This window comes from Microtus oregoni, unplaced genomic scaffold (genome assembly GCF_018167655.1).
Source record: "Microtus oregoni isolate MIOR12 unplaced genomic scaffold, Mior012 000032F_ref0000030, whole genome shotgun sequence".
Taxonomy (NCBI): Eukaryota; Metazoa; Chordata; class Mammalia; order Rodentia; family Cricetidae; genus Microtus; species Microtus oregoni.
In genome coordinates this window covers 23738735-23759966 of record NW_024543091.1, presented here as the reverse complement: position 1 = coordinate 23759966, position 21232 = coordinate 23738735, and the positions used below count along the sequence as shown (strand labels likewise).

General features: G+C 41.4%; 1 protein-coding gene across 1 annotated transcript in view; it reads right to left on the bottom strand.

Moving 5' to 3' along the window:
- Iqch (IQ motif containing H) overlaps positions 1–21232 on the bottom strand; it is a 130473-nt gene that overhangs the window by 32688 nt on the left and 76553 nt on the right. The window contains exon 11 of the mRNA XM_041679379.1: positions 2186–2356. Coding sequence (XP_041535313.1) covers positions 2186–2356 — 171 coding nt within the window. The remainder of the gene's footprint in view (positions 1–2185; positions 2357–21232) is intronic.

Genomic DNA, 21232 nt, shown 5'->3' with positions numbered 1-21232 from the left:
GCTGACAGTGGTCACCACTGAGCTCCCTGAGAGTCTAGAAAGGGGTCTTTGCTCATTTGTTGTTTGCTTTTCTTGTCTTAGCACAGCACATTATTAAAGGGATATAAGCAAACTTCCCAGTTATCAGTTCTGAATGTGCTGTCATTATCCTAGAAGCTATCCCTTTATAGTGGCCACCTTGTATTTCCTGCTTCCTTCTTCAAAACAGGGCTGACTGTGAACCTATCACAGTGTGTTCATACTTGCTTGGGAAGTTTCAGATTGGCTGAAAATTGTACTGTGTACACATGTACATGATTCTTTTTAAAGACCCTATTGCATATATGAATATGTGTGGGGCCTGCACACACACACACACACACAGACACACACAGACACACACAGACACACACACACACACACACACACACACACACACACACACAGTGATTCAGCCTGGAAGAATCTATTGCGCTCTGAAACCTAAAGCACTTTAAGTTTATTCTCACACCAGAAACCCTGAATAGCTTTTCTGCCATAATTCTAGAAACATGTGATTTCTTGGGAGTTTCCTTTTTTGTGTAGGCAGTTCCTAAAAGAATACAATAGTCCTCATGGAATTCTCCTTCTTGGCCTGTAGCTAGGAATGACACCTAGAGGCAAGCGGGGGAAATGGAAGAACATTGCCGATTTGAGGTACAACTACTGCTTATGGTCCCCAAAGCTACAGGCCTCTGCAGCAGTAGATTGTCTTTGGATGATTGTGCTGCTACTAACTCAGTTCTAGCTTCATAGTGGCACGGAGCTTTACTGTGTCTTTTCATCCAGCACCAGACCAACAGTTCCACAGATCCTTTTGGTGAAAATGGACACCTCAAGTGGAGGCGATTTCCTCATATCCAGTTCGGCTTCTCAGAAAGCAAAAAGTGAGGTGATTCCTCAGAGCAAGGTCCTAGCTGGCACCTCACAGGAGAACTGGGTTGAAGGGGTAAGGAAGAAGCCGCATGAGCACTCAAGACATCAAGAACCTCTCTAGGATGGTGGAGGTATAGGGCAGAGTCAAACAGGCTCCGTTAAACCTAGAGGCATCTAGTTCTGAAGATGTTCAGCAGAAAGGTAGAAGATGTTCCAAAAAGGTTCTGAGACAGAACCTTTAATTAAATAGCTATGGGTTGTAGACCAGGCTGGCCTTGAATTCACAGAGATTCTCTTGCCTCTGCCTCCCGAGTGCTAGAATTAAAGGTGTGTGCCACCATTCCCAGCTGGAATTCTTTATCTATTTAATATATTGGGATGTCAGGTGGAGCTTCAATTTCAAGGACAAAAAGCCACTGTTGGAAAAGGCAGAAGAAATCTTTAGCAGCAGTAAGGACAACTGGATGGATGCAGAGCCTCAAATACACTCTTATTCCAAGGACCACCTTGCCCTGTTGACCTTTGTTCTTTTTCTCTGTGACCTGATTAGCTAGCTCCACAAGCACCCCCTCTTCCCATGGAGACCTTTTTATACCCATGGATGCTACAGTTGGTAAACCTCATTAGCAGCCGGTTTCAGGCCTGTCATCCTACTGATGACAAAGGAGACTATGTAGTTTTTAGGCCAAGGGGAAAGAAGGGAGACAGGAAATCTTAAGGGAATTGCTACCATGCTAGTGTGAGATGGTGGGGCAGAGTCCAACGTGGCATCTTCATGGAAGTAGGGTACTGGTAAGATCTGAGGCATTTTAGCAGCTAGAAGTATTGCAGCCTGGTTGTGGCAGGGAATGGGGCTAAGGTAAGTCTTGCCCACCTCTGGCCTCATCCCCCTAGAGGATGTAGGGGGAAGAGACTATACAATTTAAATAACTTCACCTGAAGACTCAGAGCAGCCAGGTCTAGAAGGTTTTGGGTCTGGGAGTCTAAGCTCAAAATGGAAGCGAGGGCTAGAAAAACAGGGATGAAGGCTGTCAAAAATAGCTGCTTGCTGATGGACTGTGGAGAGAGCTGGGGAGAACTGGGAGGTACCCAACGGAAGGCCCGTGCCTCTGGACTTTTATACCTTGCTTCCTCTTCTTGGGTGGCCTCCCCCTTTTTATGGCAGAGACTGTCTCATTTATGAACCTTGTTTTGAAATGGCTCAGTGACCTCTCTGATTCTTGATTCTCTTTTTGCTCACTTAGCAGTTGAGTATTGCCGAATGCCAGACCAACCAGAAAGAGTTGCTTACCAGCTCTGCCTGGATGCTAAGGCGCTTTTTCTTCCTTTCTGTATCTTGATCAAAGCGGGGCACTTCCAGGGTGCTCAGACCACAATCCAGATGGCCATTTGTCAAGAACAGGGTGAGCTGAGTCATGGCTAGCTGATCACTGTATGAGAGGTTGAGGCCTGTTGTCCATACCTGGTTAAAACATGAGCCAGGGAAGTGAGGGTATGATGAGACAGGAGAAGAAAGAGAGCCATACCAGTCCTAACTAGACCAAACCAGTGGCCAAGGAGATTCTTGGAGTAGAGATGTCTGTATTTCTGTTTCTGCATCACACAGCTGAGGGATGGGGCTTGTTTCTCAGAACATTCATGATGATATAGGGAGTTTAAAACTGGCAATACCTGGGCCAAAACAATCTAACAGAGATCTTGGTGATGTTTTTTGCTTGTGGTTTGTTATTTCAGAGGTGGACAGTGCAATGTTCTCTACTGTGATTGGATAAAAGCTAAAGAGGGTGGTAACTAAAGGAAATACTGAACATCTACCAAGTGTTTAACTAGCAGTGACCAAAGTAGGTCAGGAGCCACCTCCTCCTTCTCCTTTAAGTTTGTCATTTCAAATTCCCATGTGATCCCCAGTCCAACTTAGCTGAATGCTCAAGGCAGAGCCTGCAAGTCACTAGAGTCAGAGATAGAGGCTATAAGTCATGCCATCAAGATAACTGATCCACATATGTCTAGTGAATCACAGCACAGTGTAATGTGTGCTATAGCAATGAATATGGAAGTAGAAAGGACAGACTGGGTTTGCTTGGTGGAATCAAAGCTGCCTATGAAGGTGACATTTGAGCCTTAAACTAGTAATCCAGCCATGGTTTGCATGGACTAAGTACATATGCTATGCTAGGTACTTCACAGGTTTCTCTGATCCTTCTAGTTGTTTTTAAAACTGCAACACATACTCAGATAAAGAAACGGATCCAGGAGGTCCTTAAGTCCACATAGGAAGGAAGGGTTAGCACTCAGATTTTAGTCTTATCTGTCTGGCTCCAAACCCACTCTCTTCCCGTGCACCTTCAAAGGAGATGCCATTGATGCTGTACCAATCCTCCAAATTAAACATCAAAGTTGCAGAGGATCAGAACATGTTCTTGTTTAATACAGCCTATGCCATGGAAGTGTCTTGTGGAGAAAACATAAAATATTATATTTCTGCAGCATGCTGTAATTAGCAGTAATGCATTTTCACTGTAGGAAGTTGGAAACGAACATATTTTCATGAAGATTTGATTAAATATTTTTTCCTCTTAGAGGGCCTACAAGTGCCCCACTCACCAACTCTGTATGTTAAAATACATAATACATCTGCCCTAGAGTGGACTCCTCTCGAACAAATCTAGCAGTGAGTGACTTGAGTAAGCATTGAATGTAAATGGCATCATTATAAGAATATTAAGGGGTCAAGCTGTCAAGGCCCCTTGCTAAACTGATGCTAATTTCAGGATCATATTCACACAGTAATCCTCTTTCATAACAGCAAATAAATCACATTTGCAACAATTGTTAAAAACTAACTGCCAAGTATCTGCTGCAGTTGTAAATATCCTATTTGTCAACTTAAATATTTACCGCTATATGGCAGTACATGTAAATCAGATGGGGACAGCTCCTGTTCCTCTGAGGAGGAAGTGAACTTTCTCTTCTTACACATCCTTCTCCGGAGTTTCTCTTTTCATGCTTTGGTGCTCTTGGTCAAAGGCAGATGTATATACAAAAGATTGCTGATATTTATATTAATGATATTAATGTTTTGGTGGTAAGGCTTTTGGTAAGAAGGCAGCATTGGCTAGGGAAAAACAGAACCAAGGAGTGGGAGCACTGTATGTGTCCTCACAAGCAGCATACGTTTAGACTAATACTGATGCTCTCTCCACCAGTGTCCTCAAGTGTCAAGGAGCAAACAGTAATACCTCCCACATGGGGCTTATACACACATAAAATTGCCATATAAAGTTGAATACAAATGTTACTTACAATTATTAAGCATTCCCTTTAAGAGGACAGACTCCTCACTAAGCACAGTGGTGGAGCCCAAAATCTTAGCACTCAGAAGGCTGAATCAAATGGAATCACAAGTTCAAAGCCAGCCTGGACTAATGGTGGGAAATGCTGTATTTTAAAAAGTTAGATTCTTAGGTGGCACATTTTATGTGACTCTCAGATAGTACCATCTCCTAACAAGTTTGCCCCATACTGTCAGGTTTGGGGCAATGGTGCTGCTACTCTAGCTCCATTTTACTAGGGATACTGAGAGCAAAGTCTGTTTCCTGCTTGCCTGAGATGATAGAGCATGGGCCAGAGCTCTGAATTTTCTAGAGGTCGGTATTTTTGCTTCTTGCTTCCCCAGGCTGCCCTAACTCCTTGGTTCACTAAGGAGATAGAATACATTTCCTTAAGCCTTTTACTCAACAGCAGGCTTGCCTGATTTGCTCAGATAATTGTTCGCGTTCTCCATCTGGTTTTCCCTGCTGAAAACATTGCCCAAGGCATGCTTGTTTGTGTACAGGGGTTCCAATATTTCCCTCTAGATTGTCAGCCCTTTAGGGGAAGCTGCTAAGACTTTGTCTTCCTACAGTCCCCAGTGTGTGGAGTACGGTTAGTGAAGCAGGGTACATCTACTATTCTAGTCCCATACTGTGAATGCCTCTGGAGCCATTCAGTAGCAGGCACGTGGGGGCCCCTTAGGACTGAGTCCAGATTCAAACCAAGCAAATATTTCTCTGCACCTCCTTGGTTCTTGTCCCATGTTCTCACTGCTCTTACTTAATCCTATTTTTAAATTTAAATTTCAGTGTTAACTTCAAAAATTTACAGATCCTTGCAGTGGATACTCCTGTCACAAGCAGGCCATGGCAGTGGCCTACACAAAAGCACTGTGAGAAGGGATAAGGACAGTGTGTAAATGGTAACTTTGATATGACCTACTATGATGGCTTGTAATGATTGGCTTGCTGGATTCATTGATTAGATTTGAAGGTAAGACTAAGGGTTTACTTTTAAAAAACAAAACACCCAATACAATCAGTTCACTTCATAAATGGACCAACTCTGGCATATGTGGCGGGGGTGCTTCTCCCTGGGTCACAGCTAAACATCAAAGGTGCACAAGAGCCTACAAATGCTGCTTCTCAGTCAGAAGTCATTTGATAACTGTTTGCTTGATGATTTTTAAAAATAATTTTTCTGAAAATAGCAAGAAGTGTAGGGAAACTCACAGCCTTAAGGACACAAAATTATTCACCTCAGCATTACTTGTAATACTGAAAAAGACAGGTGGTGGTGGTGCATGCCTTTAATCCCAGCACTCAAACAGATGGATCTATGTGAGTTCAAGGCCAGCCTGACTTGCAAAGGGAGTTCTAGGATAAACTCCAAAGCTACAGAGAAACCCTGTCTCGAAAAAACAAAACAAACAAACAAAAAAACCCCAAAACCAAAACAAAACAAAGCATTTGGGCGTTAGACAAAATTATAATGTATCCAAGTGATGGGATGCTGTGTGATATGTGATATTATCATAAGAGATGATGGTTGTGAATAACTTGATGATATAGTATGCACAAAAAAGAATAGGTAGCTATATGAGCAACATGACTTGATCTTTGCAAAAATAATATATACACAAATGACTGGTTGAGAACATAACAACATGCTAATCATCGGTATCAATATTAGCAAGATTATAACTGCACTTTCATGGAGATTTTCAGACACATTCAGGATATACACTATCTAACATGGTAGCTGCCAGGCATGTAGCCACTAGGCACTTGAAATGTTGCTAGTGTAAACTGAGATGTGCTGTTAGTAGAAAATACATGCTAGATCTCCAAGACTGAGGAGATAAGGAGGAGTGTAAAATACATCATTAATAATATTTGTACTGATTGAATATGGAAATGATATTACTCTGCTTATAATGGCTTAAGTAAAAATATTATTTTCATCTCTTCGTTCGCTTGTAAAAATGAGATTACTAGAAAATAAAAGTTATGTATGTGACTTAACATCCTTTAGTCCACTGCAGTTTTACCAAAGAGGTGGGTCCAGTGTGGGGAGCGGAGGCCCCAGCTCTCCACCTCCCTGAATGTACTCTGTCTGCATCCAGAGAACTAGCACAGGACAGAATTGTTCTGTTCTCAAGTTCTTTGGAATGACAAGGCAATAACATGCTCCTGTGTGAACAAGGGTGGGAGAGAGACCTAATGTAAAGCCCCCATTGCCTTAGGTATTCTGGGCAGATGGAGGCTGCCTGCTCACCCCTGCTGCTTCTGCCTTTCTCTGGTGACAGGCAGGATGGATGGGTGATGGAGCATGCAGATGCGGGCAGCTGTGCCTTGGTCCTACATTCTGCAATTGCCTTAAAGTGCAAGTAAAGTTCCATGGCAAAGAGTTTTGTCTTGCTCCTTGCTCGCCTTCTTTTATGAACATCATTGTAAGAACGAGACAGAGGCACTAGTTTATAGATTGTATAGTAGTCATTGAAGAACCAGAATTTCTGAGCTTTAAGAATCCACAGAGGTTTTACAATTTCATTTTCATGTTTTCATCTACTTTTCTTTTCTATAGGGAAACTGAGGCCTGAGCAGTTAACAGGCTAGTGGTTCAAGTTTATGCTATCAGTGTCTGTGATACGTATTTGTAATCCACAATTAAGTCACCTCTCTGGGCCCAACTTCCCTTGACTAGTCACTGGAGATTATGTTCTGGATAGACCTTCCCTTCATTGCCCCTAGATATATCTATGAGGCCAACTAGGAATTATGAAGATTTACCATAATTTTTTTAAAAATATTTTATTATTCTCTAAATTGGCCAATCTTAAGAGATATCAAACTGAGAACTCACTCATTACAAGGCTGGCACCAGTCCTTCAGAGTCAACTGTGATGTACAGCCATTTTCCTCTGCAGCCTGCTTGACTGAGGGATATAGGAATGATCTCCCTACCCATGTTTTCGTTCAGATTCAGTTATAAATCTGATGGGAAATCTATTGTTGGACCATTTGATTCTTTCTAGAGAGAAGCCAAGCCATCTGTCAAACCAATGGGAAGCTCTTCTGGGAGTAGCATAATCAAGCTGTAGCTAGGCCAGGGTTCCGTATGTTCTTCTGGCTTGACTAAGAGGCAAGCAAAGGGCTTACTTCCCACATACAATTTCAGAGGCTGGAAATTTGTTGGAGGTATAGAGCAGAGGGATGACATGCTCTGCTATCTATTTTTAAAGAGTTGATGTGCAGAAAGAGAAGGGACCATGAATGGCAAGGATAGAGACTGGGAGTGCAGTTAGTTTGGGTGACAGGTGACAATGGCAAGACCAGTATCAGAACCGTGAAGGGTGGCAGGAGTGGTTTTCTATAGACATATTACCATTGTAGGCTCAATGGACATAACAGATGGCTTTGAGGTGGGACCTGAGTCAAAGATAAGAATCAAAAATATCTCTAAGCCTTTCCCCGAGAAAATGGAAGAATTGTATCCTAGTAGAACAGATTGAAGACGAATTAGAAGGTAAAATCCGGGTTTGAGGCTTAGGTATGTTCAACTTGAGATACCTCTGTTGGACAATGTTTTTGTGGATAGGACGAGCTCAGATACCTCTTCTTTCTCACTCACTGTATGTCAGGAGCATGTGTTGGGCTTCACTCGAAGTTTAAAGATTGCTAGGCCCTGGTAAGGAGGCAGCTCTTCTCTGATGTCATTTTCGAGCATGGAGTACCAGGCTTTCCCTAACTGGGTGCGGCCCATAGGATCCGAGGTCTTAATCTAAGAGACTGTGGCAGAGATAGGTCATCCTGCTTCTCACCATGGTTGTGCCAAGATACACTAAGCTTGAAAAGGATAGAAAGAAGGATTGGAGGACATAAGAGCCAGCAGCAGAGAGTAAAGAGGCCTAAGAGGGGCTGAGGGAGACTTCTGAACCAGTTATAAGGACTTGCTGAGGATGCCAGCCTTGTCTCTGCTGTCTGTCTGGTCTTCAGTAATTTCCTTCCATATCTCTAGGCCTACTTCCTTGTCTAGTAACACAGGCCAAAGGCTGTGGCTGCATCTTAATAGTAGAGCACTTACTTAGCACGCGTGAGGCCCTAGGTTCAATCTCAAGTATTGTCAAATCAAACCAGATACAATGGGCCTACTGGCATGGATCCCTGTGGTCTGTTGTGAGGTGACTACATGATATAGTGTGTGAAGCTATTACTGCAGGGGTCTGGCAGACCCCAAGTCTGTTTGGACCCATAGGACTGTGGAGACAGTTAGGGCAGTGGGAGGACTCAGTTGTTGGGCTCTGAATTGGATATACTTGCCCATGTCTCAGTGACAGGGAGCAGAACAGGCCCCAGCATCCCAGTAACCATGAAGACATGATCTCCTTGGCATAGCAAATGACATCTCTCCCCCTCTTGGATCATTAAAATGCCAGACAGCATTGAGCGCACCATGTGGTAGACACACCTGACACAGTTTTTAAATAAGTGGGTATACCACACTGAAAGAATTTTCAATTAGTAAAACAGTAATAGGATTGTGATATTTATAAGAATTGTTTGCATTACATTAAAAATAATAAGTAGACAGGCATAGGGAACAGCTGCTGCCTCTTGGCCTGTTGCCACCTAGTGGCAATTGCTGGGATAGCCCAGTGTCTTCTACAAGTCTCTCTAAGAGATAGGAACAATCAACTAACTACCTGTTCAACAATTGAAACTTCTAGAATCCATCCTGGAGTCGTTCCCCATGTTTCTACTAATGTTATTTATTCACAGGGAATGGAAATTACAGCTCAATAAGGCTGTCTTTAATCAGCTAGAACATCCATCCTTGAATACCGCCTGCCTCTGGTTAGGGCCTTATTTTGATTCTTGAGTCTATGAGATCAGAGGCAACAAAGGATCTGGGTCCCTTCTCTTAGCAGTCAGGGCCAAGTAACCATCAGGCCTAGGGCCTCCCTGGTTTTCGCTTTCATATTTGGATTTAAAAATGTTTAGATTTTTTTTAAAGTTAATGGCTTTCAAGTATGAAAACTATTTAAAAAGTATACACAAAGTAAAATATGTCAGCCATGTGCAACAAAACTCTTAAGCAGTGATGTTTAAATCAGATTCCATTAGAGTGCATTTGTATACACTTGACATGACGAGGACAGGTGAAATACCTCTAAAACTGAAAATACTCTGGGTACCAGGGACTCTTAGACAGTTCTATCATGGAAGCACAGAGCGACCCTCATCATCCCACTTCACTATGTAAGAACTGTGGAGGTGGGCTGACCTGCTTGGGTCCTGTAACTAAGTGAAGAACTGGCTGGGAGTGAAGCCCAAGTTCTTAGCCATTGGTCAAGCACGTCTGTGACACCCAGTTACCAACATAGATAAACTTGCTTTCTTTATGGGGCCAGAAGCTTCTCTGCTACTGGAGAAATTCTTTTCCTGATATGCCAAAATCACACTAGAGATTATTTGGTTATCTAAAGTGAAAAAATTTTAAATTTAAACCTGCAGCAACAGCAGCAGCTACATTTGTTTTTCACTTAAAACAAAAAACACAACTTTTCGTCAGTATTGCTATAGGATAGGGTCATTTCAGGTTCCCTATCCTCAGCTGCCCAAGGAACTAACTGGGGACCTTGGCTTGGGCATCTGGGAGCCACTCTAGGTTCAAGTCTCTTGCCAACTCTAAGGTGGCTCCCTTAACTAAGAATTGTGCTTCCGTGCTCCCCTATCCAACCTTCCTTTATCCCAATCCTCCTTTTTCCCCAAGTTCCCCCCATTCTCCCCTTCTCCCTTTTCTCTCCCCATCTCCCCTTACCCCCATCCCACCCCACCCCCAAGATCTCAATTTTCTCCCCGGCCATTTTGTCTACTTCCCATAGCCAAGAGGACAACTATATGTTTTATCTCTGGTTCACCTTACTTTGCTTCTTTGGGATCACCAATTGTAGACTCCGTGACCCTTGTTTATGGCTAGAAACCAATTATGAGTGAGTACATCCCATATTCATCTTTTTGGGTCTGGGTTACCTCACTCAGGAGAACCTTCATCTGGTGATGGATGGAGATAGAGACAGAGACCCACACTGGAGCACTGGACTGAGTTCCCAAGGTCCCAATGAGGAGCAGAAGGAGGGAGAACATGAGCAAAGAAGTCGGGACCACGAGGGGTGCACCCACCCACTGAGACAGTGGAGCTGATCTATTGGGAGCTCACCAACGCCAGCTGGACTGTGACTGAAAAAGCATGGGATAAAACTGGACTCTCTGAGCATGGCGAACAATGAGGGCTGATGAGATGCCAAGGACAATGGCACGGGGTTTTGAACCTACGTAATGTGCTGGCTTTGTGGGAGCCTAGCCAGTTTGGATGTTCACCTTCCTAGAAATGGACGGAGAGGGGAGGACCTAGGACTTACCACAGGGCAGGGAACCCTGACTGCTCTTTGGACTGGAGAGGGAGGGGGAGAGAAGTGGGGGGAGGGGGAGAAGGGTGGGAGGAGGGAGAGAAGGGTGGGAGGAGGGGGAGGGAAATGGGAGGCTGGGAGGAGGTGGAAACTTGTTTTTTTTTTCTCCTTTTCTCAATAAAAAAATGGAGAAAAAAAAGATATATAATTGGGAAAAAAAACACAACTTTTAAGTACACTATTGCGTTTTCTGTTTTCTATTCCAAGCTTCTTCTGCCTTAACAATTTATAATCCTTGTTGTGTTATTAAAAACGGATGGCCTAAGTGGTATTACTTATAATCTTAGTGTACAGAATTACACACCCATTTTTCATTTTTTCTAAGTATTTTCTTGCCTTTTTGCTTTTTGGAAGGCCATTTTCATATTTGAACATTGAGCACTAAATACTAATAAACATGAAAATCTAATTTTTGTAATCCATTTTTATAAGACCAGTGATTGTCTGCTCCTCCAATAGGAATCCCACATTATAGGTGGAGCTTTTTTACTTTCATGCTGTAAACATCAGGTCTGGTGGATGATCGGCTTTGGAGAAGAGCTCCTTATGGGGTACTATAAATGACCTCTAAAAGGCTTTTTTGGTGGGCGTTTTCAAAGCAAAAGAACTCTTGTGTAGCTCCCAAAAGGGAGGGTCCCTGTGTGTAGTCCTTTTAGGCATGGAGAAGTTTTGTGCAAAGCAAGGTCTTCTCTGGGTGAGGATGAGCTCATGGAGCAGAGGCTTCAATCCCCTGCGGTGCAGATGCATTCCGGCACAGTTCCCCTTTGCTCCTTAGGCTACTCAGCAGCTCTTGTAAACCATAATCTCTCATAAACAATAATTTTGATGCAGACTACATAGGCAGGTAACATGCATTGTGAAAGTGATGACTTTGGAGTTGGTCTAGTCCAGTTGCTTTAGATCCTAGGAGCAAGACTTTGAAAAGGAAGAGACATGGTTGGGAGCAGAGTTCAGACTGTAGTTCAGAGTTCTTGGTGCCAAATCCAAGGTTAGTTTGTTTATGTTTGAGAAATTCCTAAAGAAGAAAATGAGGCCAAGAACAAGAGCCTGCTTTCCATTCCTGTGTCCTGACCAACACCTAGCATGACGTGGGGAAGAGATCTTTGTTAAATCCCAAAACTTAAACTTACACCATGCTTGTCCTGTGACCCATCGACTCCGCTAGTGGGCATATAATCAAAAGAAAGGAAAAAAATATTTCTGCATAAATGTGCATGGATACTCAAAGCAAAGATCATTTGCTTTTAATCTCTGAGAAGCAGTCAAGAACAAGTCAAGAGCCAATAACTAAGCTATAGTGTCTGCCCTAACTCTGTCTATAGTTAAAAAGAATCAGGGCTCAAACAGCTCTATGTAGGCCAGCTCTTTCAGTAAAAATTAAAAGTAGTTAATATCCTTTAACTGGTGGAAAAACAAAATGTGGTATAGCCATGCAATAGAATACTATTGAAACATAAAAAGAATGGTTGGTACAACCAACACCTGCTACCACATGACTGAACCTTGAAAACACTGTAAGTGAAAAGGCACAAAAGACCACCCATTGTATGATCCCACTTACATGAGATGCTTAAGATAATGAAATCCATGGAGACAGAAAATAGGTCACAGTGGCTAAGGGAAAGGGAATGGGAAATGACTGCTAATGGGTCTATACTCATTTCTTGGTGGGAAAGGGAATAAAATAAATGTAAATTTGATAATGGTGATGTTTGCACAAGTCTGAATTGATGTAAAACTACTAAATACTTTTTTTGAAGAAGTATCCTTTATGGTATAAAGTGTATCAATAAAGTTGTTACACATGCATCCCCACAACCCAGTCTCTAGAAAGCCCACTGTAGTACAGACAATTGCACAATCTGTGTGTCCCTTATTTGAATGTGCTTGAGTATAAATGATAGCTGAATGATGAGGTCTGTGTTACACCTCTTCTAAAACTGCCCTCTGGGTTTACTTTAGATACTCTTTAAAGTAGAACCTTATAAAGCTTTGCTATGTTTAACAAATATGTCACATACACTAAAGCTAACTAGTGGCCAGCCGAGGCTAATACACAGAGCTTAATAAGCAGCCATGGGCTGGAGGAGATGACAGCCCATTAGCACATGGTCATATGCATAGTATCAGATAGACTCTGTGCACTCTAAGGACACAGTATCACTGTTCTAAAAGCCCGGCTGGTTCTTCCTGTTCTGCACACAGGTTTTCATTTTGGGTCAGCTTCTGGACTAAGTTGGGCTGACTGAAAGCCCTGGAGTTTCACTGTGTTCTAAGTGTGCTGAGTATTGTTTTCCCAATTGCCTTCCCTGGGTCTGGCCCATGGTAACCTGGCTACTGAGTGGATTTCTAGCAAACAGCCAGAAGGTGAGGTCTTCCTCCCTCCCTTTTTTTCTATCCATTTCCCTTCCTGCTCCTCTTCTACCCATGCACTGTCCTGTTTCTTAATGTGTTGTTTCATCTCAGGAGAATACACCAGAAGGCTCTATTATGGTGGCTAAGCATCAAATCTGAGGTTGTAACTGTTTGTGCCCACTAAATGTTTTACATTGAAAACAATTGTGAAATTCCTTTTTTCATATTTCCTTTATTATTTTTTTCTTTATCCATTGACTTCCTCCCCAAAAGCTCTGGGGTGGCATATTCTTTAGTATACTCTAGGTCTTTTTTTAATGTGACTAGAAGTTTCACATAGTTACTCCTTTGCAAACTGTCCTTGAGCTCTAGAAATGACTTCATGTTCTGCACATGTCTGTTGCAGAGGGTAGGGAACTTCCCTCTACCAGTCTCTTCCAGTGCTACCCAGTAGAAGAGACTCAACACATGCTTGCCCGGCCAGGAAAGGGCTCCGTTGTCTGCCCTGGTCGTAGCTACTAGCCTTAGGAAAGTTTGGCATTCTTCAGCATCCTGCCTTCCTGTGCTTTCCTCAAGGAGGTGGTCAATGAATTTCATTGATCTGTTTGGGCTTGGTTTTTGTAAAGGTTCCTTATGCTGCCTGAGCAGATTTCAGTGGTTGGATTAATATCATTTATATCCTTAGGAACTGGTATAGAGACTTAAAGAGATTAAAAACAGACCCATATTAAGCAGGTCCTCCAGGTCAGTTAGACCTGTGGCGTGATGGGCAGGTCAGCTTCTCAAGAAGGGGTTCTTTGCATTTGCTCATAAGGATTCGGATTCAACAGTCAGTCAGTAAATCTTATGTTTAAGAAAATGAAGTATATGGTTGAAAGGAATATACATATTGTTAAAACATTTCTATTTATGCAAAAAGATTCATGTAATTTTATAAAGGATTTTAAGTGCTGTGTTAGACTGTACTAGTAACAGATGTTCAACCACATGTTTACATTGTTATTTTACTGAAAAGTCATGGACTACCTGATATTTTACTTTTAAAACATACCAATGTCATCACATTTTAAATTAACTCAAGTTAGTTATTACTAGAAAAACACAATTTAAAATAATAGAAAGACTCTTAAATACCACTAATAGAGTCAAAAGATTTTGTTAAAGGAATTCCAGGCTCTTGTGCCACTTCTTGTTCTTTTTCTGCAAAGACAGATGGTGTCAGTAATTGCCTATATATTTAATTAAGTTAAAAAGCTACATAGTAAGGGCTTGGTTAAAAAAAAACAGGAAATTTTGTGTTATGAGCAAAGAAAGCAATAGAGCAGACACTGGTAACATAAGACAGCACCCCTAACCCTTAGATACTCAGACACCCACATGGTCTGGAGTGTGGGCTGCATTTTATCCATCTAATTATAAGAACAATAATAAACCCACACTTGAAACAGCAGCAGCGGTGCTGTTATGTCCTTTACCAACTGAAGAAGAATGACCCTACCTGTGGTGGCCCTACCATTTGACCTATTACTCAATCACTTTTGACTTAATACTTGAGTAGCTACTCTAAACCTCTTTTATGCTATTTGCCTGGAATTTCTCACATAGAAGACTGGATAATCATTGTGAAATTATTATGGGAGGTGGGGAGCAGGAGCTACTTGTAGAAAGTGGTTTGGAAAACTGATTTAACCATTCTTGTGGTGTCTGTTTTCAATGTTCCCATCCCATGAATTCACCTTCTGGCTTAATGACAATATGGTGTTTCCAGCTGTGGTATAGTATATAGGCTGCACATTTAAACTCTTAAAGCTTAAAAATGGCTACCACAACACTGATTTTATTCCATTTCTCTTAGTCATTAACATTTAACGATTACCTTATGTTCTGAGCACAAGGATGGAATATATTAACGAAAACAGGAGTTGTGTTTTTCTGGCTTTAAGCAGTTCAACTCAGTTCAACAAGCATATTGAGGAAATGCAAGAGAACAGACATTTTATCTGGTGTGGTCATGGTGAGGGGAGGGCATGGTGCTTACAAAGTAGTCACCATCAAGCCTATGCAGTACCACAGTGTTGTTGGGAAAGACCATAGGCTTCGTAGTCACGTAAGCCATGGTAGGAACCCTGAATTAGCCACTACATAGCTGTGTGACCCAGAACATGGCACTGTAGCCTCAGTCTCCTCATTTGTAAGCTAGCAATAATAATTTGCAGTGATTTGCCATGACCATTAGAACTACGCCTCAGCCCAAAGAGACTAGAGGACTAAGCAGCAGCAGCTAAAGGGGGTTTAATTAAGGTAGGCTTCCATGTAGAGTTGAATTGCAAAGGAAGGGAATTTAAAATTTGCATATGCATATTAACAGATGGAAAAAAAAGGAAAGACAAGTTGAGATGAAAGTAGCCTGTGAGAGGTAGGTAGTACAAGAATACATGTTGAAAATGGAGTCACTAACCCTGCTTTTTTTAGAGAGTTACGTGGATGTGATAAGTAAACCCCACAAACTGCTGTATTAAGATCTGGAGCAAATCATCTTGTGTATAGTCACTCCAACATTATGGTACAGAAAAAATTAAACTTTGAGAGTTAAGGGCAGTTTTGTGGAGCCCATTCAACTCAACTGCAATGGACAACTTGGCTTAAAAAATGGGTAGGGGACTGGCCATTTTCTAAAGAAGGCAGACAAATGGCCAGTAGACATATGAAAGGTGTTCAACTAATTATCAGTGAAATGCATGTTGGAACTGTGAGGTATTTCTCCACGCTTATTGGAATAACTATTACCTTGTTGTGGAATGGTCTATTCATTCCCCGCCCCCCCCCCCCCCAGCCCCTGTAGAGAGGGCCATGTGCTAGAAACTTGGCTCCCAATGTGATGGAATTTTTAAGGGTTATGTTCTAGTGGGAGGTAAGTAGTTCATGGGCGATCCATCCATGAGTAGATTAATAGTAGTTTTCAGAGGAGAAAGGGTAAATTCTTAGAGCAGGTGGTTCTAAGGGAGTCTAGCATTCCTTCTCAGTGCCTCCTTTAAAAAAATCTTCTATTGTTATTATTATTACATGTGTGTGCATAATACATGATATATACATGTGTATATGACATGTATATATGCATGTGTGTATGACATGTGAGCCACAGCACATATGTGTAAGTCAGAGGACAACTTTCTGGAGTTGGTACTCTCCTTTCACCTTTATGTAGGTTCCAGAGACCCTCCTCAGGTTGCCAGACTTGTACAGCAAGCATCTTTACCTGTTGAGCCATCTCTCTGGCTCTTTACCTCCTGTCTTACCATGGATAGTTAAAGGGAATTTTTAAACTAATGTAGATTTCCATTTGGAATTGAATTTTGAGTCATATTTTGAGGAAAGATGTAGTGATATTCCATTTGTATTACTGCCCGGTTTCTATGACAAACTATGTGGCTACTGGGATTAAAGGTGTGTGTCACCACTGCCTGGTCTGTAAGGTTGGCCAGTGGGGCTGTTTTTACCGTTGATCTTCAAGCAAGCTTTATTTATTAAAATACAAATGAAATGTCACTACAGGAAGGGAAGGTATATTAACAGGCAAAAGAAGAAAGAAAGGGAAGGAAGGAAGGAAGGAAGGAAGGAAGGAAGGAAGAGAAAGGCAAGTTGAAATGAAGATAACAGTAGGAGGTAGTAGCTGGGCAGTGGTGGCACACACCTTTAATCCCAGTAGTCAGGAGGCAGAGGCAGGCAGATCTCTGTGAGTCTGAGGTCACACAATGAGTTCAAGGACAGCCAGGACTGTTTACACAGAGAAACCCTGTCTTGAAAAGAACAACAACAAAAACCAGCCAATCAACAACAGAAACAAAAGGGTAGTAGTAGTAAGAAAATGCATGTGCATCTGGATGTGCTTTTGGCCTTGAGATGTCATCCACCATGAGACCCTCACTAGCTAAGTTCAGCTCTTGAGCTTCTAGCATTGTGACTGAGTAAGTCTCTTTATTCAGCCTCAGGCATTTTTTATAGTAACACAGAACAGATAAATATAGCCATTTCAAGAACCAAAAGAGAAGGCTGGGTGGGGTAGCACCCAGAACCCAGGAAGCAAAGGTAAGTGAATTGCTTTCAGTTCAAGACCAGCCTGGTCTGCATGACAAGTTCAGGGCCAACAGAGCTGCATAGTGAGATTACTATGTTATTATGACTAGTTGTAATACAACTCTAGCCAGTATTGAAAAATAGTATGGAAGCTCCTAAGAAGTAAAAAGAATAGGGGGAATGGAAAGATGTCTCAGTGGTTAAGAGCACTGGCTGCTCCTTCAGAGGACCTGGGGTCAGTTGTCAGCACCCTTTTGGTGGATTCTAACTGTCTGTAATTCCCATTCCAGGAGACTTCTGGTCTTTGTGAACCCCAGGAACACATGTGGTACATACACCCACAGGCAGGCAAAACACAAACATAAAATAAAACAAACAAATCTTTAGAAATAAATAAAACAAATAAAATAAAAATAAACACCTTTTTTTTTTTAAAGAAATAAAAGAACAGAACTGTCATATGATTCAGCAATTCTACTACTGGGTATGGACCCAAAGAAAACAAAGTCATTATGTTAATGAGCTGTGCACCACTATGTCATGACAGCATCATTCATAATAGCTGGATCTTGAGACAATCTTTCAATAGATTAATAGATAAAGAAATTGTGGTGTATATACACACAGATACAGACACATAAAATGGAGTATTAGTCAGCCATTGAAAAGGAAATCCTAACATTTGTGATAGCATGGGCAAGCCCAAAGGACACTATGATAAATGAGATAAGCTAGGTACAGGAAGACAGGCATACATTGTTTTACCTGTATATAGCATCTAAAAATGTCTACAAGGGTCAGGAGGTAGGAGAATAAAGGCATGCTGGTTAAAGGGCACAGATTTCCAATTAAAGATGAGAAAGAGAGACCTAGCATATGGCATGGTGAATATAGGTGAATGATACTTTATGCTACCAGGGAAGGCCCCATGCTCAGGAATTGTTGGCCAACACAAAACTCAATGTAGTTTTGTGGACTTTTTGTTTAATTTTGCTTTGTTTGGGCATTTTTGTCTAGTTGATCTTTTGTCTGTTTGTTTTGAATTTTAGTTTTATGTGTTTTTCTCTGTTTTTGTATTTTTCTGTTTTTTATTTGTTTGCATTTGAAAGAGAGAAAAAGAACATAAAGTTATATGGGGAAAGAGGTAGGGAGGAAAAAATAAATCATATTGTTTGAAAAATAATTTCTTCAATAAAAAGCTTCAAATTTAATAAAGAATAAAAATACTATGTGATACTGTATGGCATTGTGACTGTAGTTGGTAATACTGTGTGCCTGAAATCTGCCATACGGGAGTAGTTTCTCACAAACAAGACAGATATTTGAGGTGATGGATGTGTTACCTCCTTACAGTGTTCATACACAGTAGAGTATCACAGTGTGCGCCTTACAGTGTACGTACACAGTAGAGTATCACAGTGTGCGCCTTACAGTGTACGTACACAGTAGAGTATCACAGTGTGCGCCTTACAGTGTACGTACACAGTAGAGTATCACAGTGTGCGCCTTACAGTGTACGTACACAGTAGAGTATCACAGTGTGCGCCTTACAGTGTACGTACACAGTAGAGTATCACAGTGTGCACCTTAAACACTTAGGATTTTTATTTGTCAGCTATACTTAATAAAGCTAGGGAGAAGGAAGGACAGCTTTGCAAGGGAGCACTCATTCTACAGAAAGCAAGATGACAGCTGAAGTGGGGGAGAGTGCCAGCTTTGTTTCTGCCACGCTAGAGGGCAAAGGGCACACCCTTGTGTGTAGCAGGAACATTTCCCTGCCCCCTGTTCACTGCCCTGCTGAATACTGCAAAAATGTGGATCTTCTGAGTAGTACACAGGCAGTGAGCATGCCCAGATCTTCTCTGCCCTGGAAGTGTTTCTGGAGAGAGAAGTGTCTTAGTTATTAAAGGGAACAATGACATTAGAGACACTGGAAAAGCAGCTAACAGAAACAAGGTTGCCGTGGTTTAGGATATGAAGTGTCCCCTCAAAATGTTCATACTCTGAAAGGTTGGTTCTCAGCTGGTGGTGATGTTTGGGGAGGTTCTGGAAACTTTAAATAGTGGAGTACAGCTGGAAGAAGCAAGTTGCTGAAGGCAATTAAGCTCTTGAGAGCTCCATTTTTCCTAGATTCCTGTCTATGTCTCTTTTCTTCTTGTCCATCAGGAGGTAAAGAAACTCCTCTGACATATGAGCCCACAATAAGGTTCTGTCCAAGTAAATGGGGCAGAGAAACAGCAGCCTGAAATATCTAAAACTACTCAAGTAAGTCTTTCCTCCCTTACACTGCTTCTCTATCAAATGACAGCAGTGACACAAAGGTACCTAAATGAGGTTCACTATACATAGGTTCGCAGGCTGCTCACCTATATCTGAGGGTTAGGTGGCTAAAACAGGTCACTATACATAGGTTTGCAGGCTGCTCACCAATATCTGAGGGTTAGGTGGCTAAAACAGGTCACTATACATAGGTTCGCAGGCTGCTCACCTATATCTGAGGGTTAGGTGGCTAAAACAGGTCACTATACATAGGCCTGCAGGCTGCTTACTGATATCTGAGGGTTAGGTGACTCAAATAGGTCACTATACGTAAGTCCGCACCTAATATCTGAAGTTTAAGTTTGAACTCAAGCTTCCTAAATTTCATGGTTTGTAACATAAGGAGGTTAATAAGACATTAAGAATAGCCACATATGATAATATTGTACATATAGTAAAATTGGCCACTAGTTCACTAATCAATATAAATGTAATTTCACACTATAAAATTAGTATTCTATATGACCATTAATATCATGATAAAAACTTGTGTTTATTGCTGTCGTTCTCATCATCACCATTATCATCATCACTTGCATGTTGTGGTCTTTATCGCTGACACAAAGATACACACTTAAAAGGGACAAGGCTTTTGTTTTACTGTTTCAGGATCCTCTGGGATCTACTTCCCCTTCACTAGGTAGTAAGTTGTGATTAACAATGCGACTATTATAGCATTTAGAAACACTGACTAATAGGCACTGCTGTTTATACCAAAGGCCTATTAAATTTTAATTTAGATATACACTATTAACCCTCTTATATATAAATAAAATACCTTCCCTAAAGAGGAAAAGTAAATCTCATTGAGCTCCCTTAGTGAATTCCTTATATATCTTGAAAACAAAGATAAGGAGCTGTTGCAAATGATATTACCAGAGGGGGACTGAGAGAGAAGTATTCATTCATTCATTTAATAAATATTTATTCAGCATCTATTATCTGCCAGACAAGATGCTAGGTGCTGGGTTTACAGAAATGAGCAAGAAGAAATTATGTTTCTGTAGACCTCGGGTTTTGCATCCTCTGAAATAAATGTATTCATTTTTGATGCTTATATATCACTTTGAGATGCTAATGCTCAGTGAGTTTTTAAAAATAATGCTAATTCGATTCAGATTCCACTCCCAGTCTGAGAACCTGCTGAGGGTCTCTGTGACAGTTTTGCATGTGCTTATGGCATTTGATTTAGTAACAATAGCACCTTGCATATATGTGCTCAGCCTGCCAGAACATCCTGTAAGAAACAGGGCAAGAATTCACTAACTAATGACAGACCAAGGGCTCATTGAGTGTCTTAAAGTATCACACTAGCCAGTGTGAAGAGAGAGGCTGACACTCATGGCATCATAGTAAGACATTTTTAGGTGATTTTTCTGTTGCAGGATGAGACTATACATTTAGGATCCCAGAGAAACACTTTTTAGAAAGTGTTTGATATGTCCACGTATTGAAAGGTCTCTGATACAACTTGCATTCAGAGTTGGGACTCTGAGGATATAATTGTGATATGGATGGATTTAAACCATCAGTGGATTAAAAATCTGAATGCACTATTGGAAGTATTAGAACTGTGGGCCTACTTGGGAGTCATTTGGGGATGGAGTTTGTCTTCTGCCCTTGTGCATGATATTAAACTTTGCTTCAGGCTCACAGCAATGGAGCCAGCTAGCTCCAGATCAAAGCCTCTGAAACTGTAATCTAAGATAAATACTTCCTCCCTTTACGTTCTTTTTCACATATATCAGCTGCAAAAAGTCTAACCATTGTGATATGGCATATGGTCTGATATACATCAGGTACTCC